The sequence below is a fragment of the Monoraphidium neglectum genome (assembly GCF_000611645.1).
Source record: "Monoraphidium neglectum strain SAG 48.87 unplaced genomic scaffold scaffold00739, whole genome shotgun sequence".
NCBI lineage: Eukaryota > Viridiplantae > Chlorophyta > Chlorophyceae > Sphaeropleales > Selenastraceae > Monoraphidium > Monoraphidium neglectum.
Window position 1 is genome coordinate 11,653 of NW_014012889.1, and position 9,917 is coordinate 21,569.

At 60.8% G+C, this 9,917-nt stretch overlaps 2 protein-coding genes across 2 annotated transcripts; both read right to left on the bottom strand.

Moving 5' to 3' along the window:
* Nucleotides 1-1,934: 1,934 nt before the first annotated feature.
* Nucleotides 1,935-4,077, bottom strand: MNEG_5078 (putative Neurogenic locus notch; the record flags this gene model as incomplete). Its single annotated transcript, XM_014046448.1, has 5 exons — nt 1,935-2,127; nt 2,305-2,391; nt 2,570-2,756; nt 2,926-3,000; nt 3,960-4,077. The coding sequence occupies 5 exons, from the start codon at nt 4,075-4,077 to the stop codon at nt 1,935-1,937; spliced, it is 660 nt and encodes a 219-aa protein (XP_013901902.1).
* A 4,984-nt stretch (nt 4,078-9,061) lies between these two features.
* MNEG_5079 (hypothetical protein) lies at nt 9,062-9,702 on the bottom strand (the record flags this gene model as incomplete). The annotated part of the gene is made up of 2 exons (XM_014046449.1): nt 9,062-9,385; nt 9,640-9,702. 2 exons carry the CDS (start codon nt 9,700-9,702, stop codon nt 9,062-9,064), a joined length of 387 nt encoding a protein of 128 aa, XP_013901903.1.
* Between the last annotated feature and the right edge of the window lie 215 nt (nt 9,703-9,917).

The window sequence follows — 9,917 nt, forward strand, 5'->3', positions numbered from 1 at the left end:
CCATCCAGCAGGGACGTGCCCCAGGGCGCGCCACATGCCGCTGGGCACCAATAACCGAACGCCCTCCCGACAGCCAATGCAGGAGGCGGCAAGGTAAAGCTGACCGTGCGCATATGCACTCCAAAAAGCAATGAAAGCTGGCGGCTGCAAAGCATGAATGGGGGCCTATCACTGTCACGAGGGAGTGTTCCTGAGGCGGGGGGGCAAGCCCCTCTCGCCCTTTTTGGAGCCTGTGGCGACCTTTGTTTTGGAGGGTGCTTTCCTTTGAGGAGATCAGCTTGATCTATTTGCTGTAGCTGAGCGACGGCTACACCTCCTCAAAGTAGCACAACGGCCACCTTGACTCCTCCTGAACTGGAGCTGCCCGGCACGCCTGCAGCTGTGGCTGATTTGCACGCGCCCAGAGCCGCCAGTTTTGGCAGAGGCGCCCAACCGCAACAGCCACAGACGCCGGCAGGTAGTGTTTAACCACACTCCCAAGAGCCGCGTGCTGTCACTGCTCCGCCCAGCGAGGGCGTGTTGGGCCTTTGCAATCAGGCCTGACTTGCGCTACTGCAGCACCGGACCCGTCGCCGGGCAGTGTGGTTCAACAATAATCTGCATTCCTGCGTCAAACGTCATCTACACAACAAATCCAATCTCCTTTAATGGCGTTCGCGCAATAGTGATAGTCAGTCGGTCGTGGCGATGCCATACGTGTTCAAACATCAAGCAACTGTCAATGCTGTGCAGCATCAATTGTTGTGCTGCGAGCTGACCGGCACAAACCCAGGTGTTGAAAGTGAGCTGTACTTAAATGTGCAAATGGAAGACGACGTGTGTACGCACAGTATGTTGAAGTGTGGAAGTCGTTGGGAAGTCGCGGGCTTGGTGCGGGTGACGACCGTGTATGCGCGTACGTGAATGCGAGGTTTGAAATCCTCCTGCTTTTAGTGTTATGTCTCGAGCGGCAAAGGGCACTTCCTGATGTCTGAAGCGGGGGGATGAACACAGGCTTTGCTCTACACGGCTTACCCGGCCTTCAAACCCGGCATATAAGCTCATGTTGGCCTCCTACATTGCTGGGCACTCGCGCCTGCTGGTGCAGCGGCCCAGGAGCGCCGCTTCGGCCGATGCAGCGGGACGGACGCTCCCTGAGTAGGACTAGGACTAGGATTCGACCAGCAGCAGCAGCATTCGCCCAGCATTGACTGGCACTGCGACCCGTCATACCAGTCAACACATGGCACAATGTCATGGGGGGCCTGCACGTCACTGTGCTGGCAAAGCCTCCACCAATAGGTTACTCCGTACATGCTCCTGTCACAGGTCATTCTTTACAGAAATATGCAGTGAATTTGTGCCGCGAGGCATTGGCAGCAGGCAACCACTGAATCAAATGCAATTCGTAGCGCAGCGCCTTGTGCACAGAAGCGAGCTGCGGTGTGTGCGTTTGCGTTCTTGTCTCGCCCCAAAACCAATGCGCAGGCGGACTTGGGCTCCGGGCAGCCGAGGGTCGCAATTTGAATGGACAGCGAGCGCAGCAGTCCAAGTGAGTCATGTGGCCTGCTGCTCCATCCTGGCAGCAGTTGTTGTGAGCAATGCATGCGCCCGCGCGCTCTCCACCATGGCGTTCAAGCCTGCCATCAGAGAAAGCGCACGCCAATGGCCGCCCGACAAATGGCCGGCACCAGCCTGGCGCACGTGCCGCAGAAGGCATTGGGCAAACCATGCCACCACAGAGTGGTAGGAACCGCCGCAATATCTACAGGGCAAGCGTATTTTTATTGCACGCTGCCATCATTGGCGGTGGCCTACGCTCAAACGCCTGGCCCCGAGCAGAGAGCCCTGTTGGGGGCATATGAAGCTCAGCAGCCAGAAGGACACGAGGCACGCCTCATCGCTGCAGGGCCAGCCCACCAATCGTTTGCGCCCATGTGAATGCGCTGTGGGGCTTAGAGCGTGCCCTGCAGGCCAGAGCCGGTGCCCTCCTGCCAACTCTTGAAGTAGGGGCGGCCGCGGCGCTCGCGGACCACCAGGAACGCGATCATGCCGATAGCCGCGACAGCAATGAGCGCGGCGACGACGATGAGGGCGATGGCGTAGGTGGGCAGCGTCTTGCGGGGGATGAGGTCGGCAAAGGGGTCCCTGTGGGAGCGCGGGGGCGGTTTTGGGTATGGAATCGTCAAGGAGCGCTTGCTTGGAGGGACAGCTGCAAATGGTGAGTGGTTGGATTTGCAACCGAATCAATGATTGAGCCATGAGGAGCACAAGTAGCATACGCAAGACAATTTCCTCTGCGCAGCTGCACAGGAAGGCCCCCACCTCTCGTTGTTCTGGCAGTGAATGCCAAAGAAGCCGGAGGGGCACTGGCAGGTGTTGCCCTCGTCCTGGCACCTCCCATTGTTCATGCTGCAGGTGGGCGCGTGGGGGGAGGGTCAGCATCAAGTTCTGACACCATTCGCAAACGAGAAGAGCACAGCCGGTCCCAAGTCAGATTCAAGCCCCACATGTCCAACTGGTGAGTGCGGACATACAAGCAACTCGCAGCTGCAGCACAGGCCAATGGCGATCGATCCGGGGTTCTCACCAGAACATGCCCTCCTTGCACTCATTCACGCCAAACTGGCACTGGCGGCCGCGCAGGTTGGGCGGGCACTTGCAGAAGTACTCGTTGACGGCCTCGTCCAGCAGGCACTGGCCGCCGTTCATGCAGGAGAGGGTACTGTTGCCGCAGATCACCTGGGGCACCTTGCACGTTGAACCGGTCCAGCCCTCTACAGTGTTGCAGCGAGCAGGGCGGCCGTGTCGGGCGTAGGGCGGGCGAGCGGCCGCGGTGCACAGGATGCAGGTTGCAGCTGTGTTCCATGCACCAAGGCCACGCAGCTGTATGTCCTGGTCAAAGCCAAGCCAACCCGCAGTGATAGCCTGATGGGTGGCACTCACTGGCGCAGGCGCAGGTCTCCTGGTCAGGCTTGCTGGGGTCCTGAACGCATTTCCCCGCGTTGTAGCACACCAGACCTGGCAAGGATTTGTGATTGCAGAGCAAGGCAAAGTTAAAGAGGTAAAATCCCTGATTGCTGTTCGGGCACTTATGGCTCGGTTTGGCTGCAGCTGCAAATTTGCGTGCGTGCTTGCACACGTGGGGCGCTGCCTCCGCAGCCGCAGCCGCCACCGTCGCCGCAGCCGTCGCCTTCGCTGTGGCTGCTCCTGCTCCTGCTGCTCCTGCTGCTGCTGCTGCACAACCAGCATGCTTGCTGATGTCGCAAACGGCAAACAGGCTGCCCTGCGCAGGTTGGCAGGTCTTGGATGCCAGGCCGCCTCGCGGCCATGTTCAGAGGGCCTCACCCTTCTTGCACTCTGCGAATGAGCAAGGCGAGGAAGGCGCCAACAATTGAATTGACCCACGGGCAAAACTGTGGCACACCTCAGGTGTGTTTGTTGATGACACAAATATGACTGGCATGCATGTGCATGTGCATGTACTGCCAACCACCATACCGCGCCTCGCAGGTGCCACAACCTGCCAAATGTGCTCTACCCCTTACCCTGGTAAACCGCCGCGCACGTCTCTCCCCAGAAGCCCGGGGTGCACTTGCAGTAAGAGACACCATCGTCTAAGGAGGGTGTGGGCGGTGAGGACGGCGAGCTGTGAGGCGTGGCTGCGGGCGCGTGTACTGACGGGCCGCCAGCGTGGGCGGGGGCGTATGCATGTGTGCGCTGGGGTTGTTTGTGCAGGGGCACACATCTTACTCAGCCAGTGCAGCAGAATCGCTGCCACTCTCCGCACCGAGGTTGCTGCGCGTCCGTGGCTGCTCAAAGGTGTCTGACCACCAAGCAGGCTGCATGTGCAACCTCCCAGGCGGCCAGCCACCCCCAGCCGCACTGCACTGGCGCAGGCGGGGCTGAGCACAAGTCCAGGCGCTGCCCTTCAGCATGAGGCTTGGAGATACAAACAGATTTATCTCGCATATACTCACTGTCTACACAAGCGCCGTTGCGAGTGCAGGGCGGATCGCACTTGGCCGCTGCTGCCTGGCCGGAGACGGCTAGGACATAGAGCACTAGGCACGATACGATCGACATAGCGCGCTGCATGGTGATTCGTCTCGTGTTTGCCGATTCAAGAAGACACGGCAGGTGGGTGCGTCCGGTGGATGGTGCACAAGGGGTGAGTGGGATGCAGCGTGGTCCTGCAGCGCGAATAAGACCTAAGACTGTGAATACACGAACTGCACTGGGAAGCAGTGAACATACGCCCGATTGCTGGCAGGCAACCATATCACATTGTCTCCAGGGATTCGAGGGGCAATCACGATGAGTTGCTAGTAGTACGGCACATCTTTATTCATCTTCACAAATATACAATACAGCCCGACATAGCCACACCTCCGCGTTGAAGGTGGCTTCCACCCTGGATCCATGGCTGCGGTGGCAACTGTGGTCCTTTCCTGAGTTCCCTCCCCTGACACTGGCTGCGAGACGAGAGTCTGCAACGGAAGCCCATTGGATTAAATGCAGGTAGTGAGGAATTTGCTGACCCGGAAGTCAGCAGTGCTGTGAAGCCGGCCTCACGGCTGCGTGCCACCTTGGTTGATGCTCAATAGTTGGGCTGCTACTCTGCAAGAGGCCTCACACACCGTACAGCACGTAGGTCTCCTCTTACACTCGACCTGCGGCTGACCTATGGTACTGGCCAAGACTTGAGGGTGACTCGCGGTTGGACACATTATCTTTTAGGCAGGGTCAGCACATGTGATCAACAGGTGTTTCAAAACGACTACGTCCATGATGACGATCATCCAGTGTGCAAATTCTCGATTAAGTGCCGTTGTTTGTGTGCAAATGCTGTAGAAGAAACAATCGCGCAAGCTGCTGGTTTTTGCCGCCTTTTGCAGGATGTGGGACAAAGCACACACTGCTGTCTGCGTAAGGCGCAAGCCTTGCCTGCCCCAAGCTTTCAAGTGGTTCACGCCAGCTGCAGCGCCCCAGCAACGAGCGCAAATACGAGCGCCATCCACAAAGGCCGTCCCGTCTCGGCACCGTTCTCCGGCTGCTGCTGACGTCTCCTGACAAGCGGCTGCAAGGCGCCTCCGGCGGCGCCGCTGGTGCCAAGCGCACCCAGTGTCGAGCTGCCGGCGATGCCGCCAGCAGGGGCTCCACCAAGGACACCAGCACCGCCCGTGAGCCCAGAGCTCGGCAGTAACGGCCCGGGGCCAGCCATACCAGGGGCTGTATGGATTTGAAACACAGGCGGAGCGACATTGATCAGGACCGGCTGAGCTTCACATCCCTGCCTCAGCCAGAAACCCTGCAATTTGCTGCGTGTGATTGCAACCGCCTGCACATGCAAGGCCTGGGTCCCGCTTGCTCGCAGCTTCCACCCAGATACAGACATGACCACGCCTTGCCCTGGAAGCACTAAACCGAGTCGGCCGCCCTCGCCCACCTGCCAGACCCGCGCCAAGGCCAGGGGTCAGCCCCGCCTGCAGCCCCCCAGCGCCCGTGGCCATCCCGCCGCCGCCAGGGCCGCTCATCCCGCCCGCGTTCGTAACCATTGCATTGGATGGCAGGGGTGCCGTGCCTGCCTTGCTGCGGGCGGTGTATTCTGTAGGACTCTCCGCCCTCAGGGTGTTGCCTGTGGAAGAAATGGAGCGATGGCAAGGACGTTGATTGCACAGGATAAGGCGGACGCGCGGCCACAGCAAGGATTGCAAGCGTCAAGATACCCGGTGGCCGGAGCCGCGGCTTTGTCGAGGAGGGATGAGGCGGTTGCTGAGGTTGACGTCCGCCCGCATCTGGTGCAGGCAGGCGCAGCCAGCCGCCCCTGCACCCCGGAGGAGCTGCATGTGAGCAGACTCGGCCTGCACCCACCGTGATGCCCAGCACCACCACAAACGCCAATACAAGCGGTGCAACCCCAACTCCTGACCACACCCCCTCCACACACACACACACGCGCGCGCGCGCGCGCCAACCCCCCACCCTGCGAGCTCACCAATTAGCTCAAGCTTCAGCTCCTCTTCGCACAGCCAACGGAAAGCGGCGCCAGGACACAGACCTTTAGTCAGAAGCAGACTACACATAATCAAGTGTTGCGCCTCGAGCGCCCGTGTAACCCAGGCGAGCGCTGAGTGGCGGGCGGCAATGCTCGTTCTTCCTGTCCAAAAGGATTCAAGCCAGCCAAACTTGAGGGCGGCTTCGACTTAAAAAGTTTTATTGAAGCGCAAGTTGCCCGCCTGCGCTAGCGCACGCGGCCGACATCTCACCAATCCTGTTCTTGATTGTAATCTGGTTTTGCTCGATGGTAAGCTTGGCTATGACGGCCCCGGGGTCCTTAGACTGCGTTTCCAATTTTGTTGCGGCAGGCCCACGGTATGTTTTGTCAAGATACCTTACTGTGTGTGCACAACAAGTGTTGCACAGAAAGGCGGGCCCCGAGCGTGCGTAATCGGCCAACCCATCACCTTGATCACAAATGAAATCTCGGTCAAGGTCCGACCGAAAGCATCCCTGTTTGGAAGTACCTGCGCGGGGAAGGCATGCATCACCCCAGGTGATTTGGTGAGAGACACAGCCGCTAGCGGGTCAGCGCGGGTGCCCAGGACTGAGCCGGTGGCGTCAGCCTCACATGCGCTGCTCCACTGCTGATGTAGAGGGGGCGAGGTGGGGAAGTACAAGCGACTGGCCATTCAGACAAGGTCGCCGTGGCGCACCCTGTACCAGTAAACCGCGCTTGGCGGCACGCCTGCGGTCTTTGCCACTGCGCTCCTGAAGCCCTGCTGGGACCAGAACACGCCTTCAGGCGTCCCCGCAACTTGCATTGACACCTGCAAACGGCCGGGCGGGCGCGGCTTCGCTCAGACTGATTGTGGCCGCTGATCAGTCAACCCCATGCTTTTTAGAACCCCGTGCGTGCTTTGGCTGAGGTGACGCGGTGTTGGGTTGTATTGAACTTGTTGCGTACAATCAGCAGTCTATTAGGCCCGTGCACTTGGGCAAGCCTTTCTTAGTCAGGGTTCAGCACCAGGTACCGTGCTTGCTTCAATCTCAGTGTCCTCGTCTGCAGCAAGCGCCTGCACCCTGGCAAGCAGTGGGGGCGCTAACACTTACAATTGCGTCGCGTGTGTCAGTGAAGTCTCTGAGGTCGTCCCATTGGGGATCAAACCTGGGGTTTGTTGGTCGCGGGACGTTGATGCTTGGTTGACTGTGATGTTGGTGCACTCGAGAGGTAAGTGAGACCTTCCAAATCGCGCACCTGTCTGAAGGAATTGCACTGTAATACGAGCCAGTGCAACACGCCCACAGAATGGGCAGGCTCAGCAGACGCTTGCCCCGGCCGTTACAAGCGCGCACGCACACACGCATGCACGCGTACATCTATCTGCAAGTGCGAGTGCGTCACTCACTTGCCATCCGCTGGGATGGGTGGGCTCGGCGGCCGCAGGGGCCGCGCGAGTGGCGGGGGCGCAGCAATGGAGGTCGCCGCTGGGATCATCAGGGTTGCGCCTGGGCCGTATGGCGAGGGCAGGACATGACTCATTTGAGGGTGCGCCCAAGATGCAGGCGGCTGTTCAAGTGCTTGCTGTGCACTGCTAGCAAGAAGACATGAGGAGTGTGTGCGCCTGTGTCAGATCTTTGATAGCACATCACGCCAACAAGTGGGGTTTGGTGACACAACATGCATGAATCCAGGTGACGGCGCTTGCCGCACCTGGGGCTCCTGGGAAGGCGCCTGGCAACGCACTGGCCGCCCCTGGGGCGGGGGCGTACGCACCGATTGCTGCCATAGGCTGCGCAGCGCCCTGAGCGGCAAACGGCTGCTGGGACCCATATCCTGGCACGGAGCCATAACCTGCTGCAATAGAGGAACAGGGCGCAGCGTGGTCGGCTGAAGCGTGCATTGAAGCGGCCCCCGCAGGCATGTGTGTCGAATGGCAGCGGTCGATGGGTCGGGGGGCACACTGATGGCGCGCACCATGCGCGCTGTGCAGAACCAGAACAGGAGCCGGCCCTTCACAAAGTGGAAGAGAGGTCTGTTGTGCCGCTCCTCGTGAGGTCCTCTGCCACCAAGCTCACCTGCTACCGCGGAAGGAGCGGGCGCATACCCGACAGGCGCCACCCCTGCAAGGTATGCAGCTGCTGGCGTGTACGGCACTTGTGCCAACGCGCCGCCTGTTGTGGTTTAGGATCACAGCAGCGCTCGTAGCAGTCAGTAAGGCAAGCTGCGTGCGGGGCTGTGATCAAGGGGTGCCCGTTTCATACAAGAGCGTGGTGCTCATGGGCGAGCACCACCTCAGCGTTGCATGCCCTAGCCATGTTCCCTGCACAGCGCACAGCCAAGCCAGTACAACTCACCAGCTATAATCAAGCATAACGCCAGCCCGCGCCTCATGCCTGCGCACTGGTATTGCAAGCCTTGCGCGGGTCACTTCACTTTGTGTCACTCCCGGCAATGTTGAGGCTATCATCAAGTGGTGAACGATCAAGAAAGACGAAACAAGGAAACGCATTCAATCACGAGGTGTGAACGTACCAACATGAACGCCTCACGGAGAACGTGCAAAGCAAACGCTGGTGGCCGGACCCGGGCGGCTACGCCCTAAAGTACTGAGCACCGCCATGGGTTCGAAGGCGGCAATTGGTGACAACATAGCGCTTTTTATTACATTGGTACTTGATTTCAGGGAGCGTCTGCTGATGGCTGTCTCAGCTGCGTGCACAGAGGGTGGTGAGCGCTCCCGCTGCGTGACAATGCCTGCGCGTGGTGATGGCGTCGAGCTTGGTGCATGCTTGCAACAGACCACCCATGCTGCTTGAACCGCCATTCTTCAAAGACGCTTGCCTTCAGTTGACCTCATTTGCGTTTACACTGCGCAGCCCCTCGACAAAGCAGTTGACAGCCATCAACCACTTCGGGTTTGCACCGCAAATGGCCGGCCGATGCCCTGAGCCTGTGAGGAGGAGCCTGTACTGAAGGACCGTCAGCTTGCTCGCCTATCTGCACTCATCTCTCCTAGCATAAATGCCCAAGATCCCTCATCCCACGCGCCCAGCCCATCTCAACGAGCACCCTCCCCGATCACGCCAGCCGTTTGAGCAACGCTGCCGCCGCCGCCTTGAGCGCCGCCGCCGGCTCATGGTCCACCACGCCCCTCAGAGCGCCATCCAGCGCCGCCCCAAGCGGCCGCGCGTCCACCTCCATCGCTCCCATCCCACCCGCACCCGCCTCCGCCTCCGCGCCCGCCGCCGCCCCCGCCGCCGCCGTCGCCGCCGCCGCCGCCGCGGGCCCCGCCGTCGCCTCGGCGGCCTCGAGGGACGCCACCAGCGCGGCGCCGCTGCTGCCCGTCGCCGTCCGTGCCGCGTCCAGGGCGCGTGATATGACGTCCAGGGCGCGCTGCCGCAGCTGGGCGATGAGATCGCGGGTGGTGGGGTCAAACCGCCGGCGGGATGGGCTCAAGGAAGGGAGGTCGATGGTATAAACAGGGAAAGGGTAGGGAGAGGGTCGCACGCTCACGCGCCAGCGGAGCCGCCTTGCATGGGCTACACAGCATGGTGCCGGCGGTCAGCGTGGGCGGTAAAGCCGCTCCACAGCTCACTCCCACAGGATGCTGTTGTACGAAGAGTCATTTGACAGGTGCGCAACCCCCACCCCCTCACCTGGGACACTGTGGAGTTCGTCAGGCAGTTCTCCAACCCCCGCAGCAGCGGCGGCAGCCACATCACCTCGACCCCCGCCACCGTAGCCGCTGCCGCCACATCCTTGTCGCCCCCGCTGCCGCCCTCGGACTCAGGCTCGGCATCCGCGGACGCCTTGAGGACGTCGTCCGACACATTCACCGCCGCCAGCCAGCTCGCCCAGGGCAGGCCCGGCTTCCCAGCGACAGCGCCAAGCGCGCCGAACAGCGCGGCGCCGCCCTCGCGCCGCGCCGCCGCCG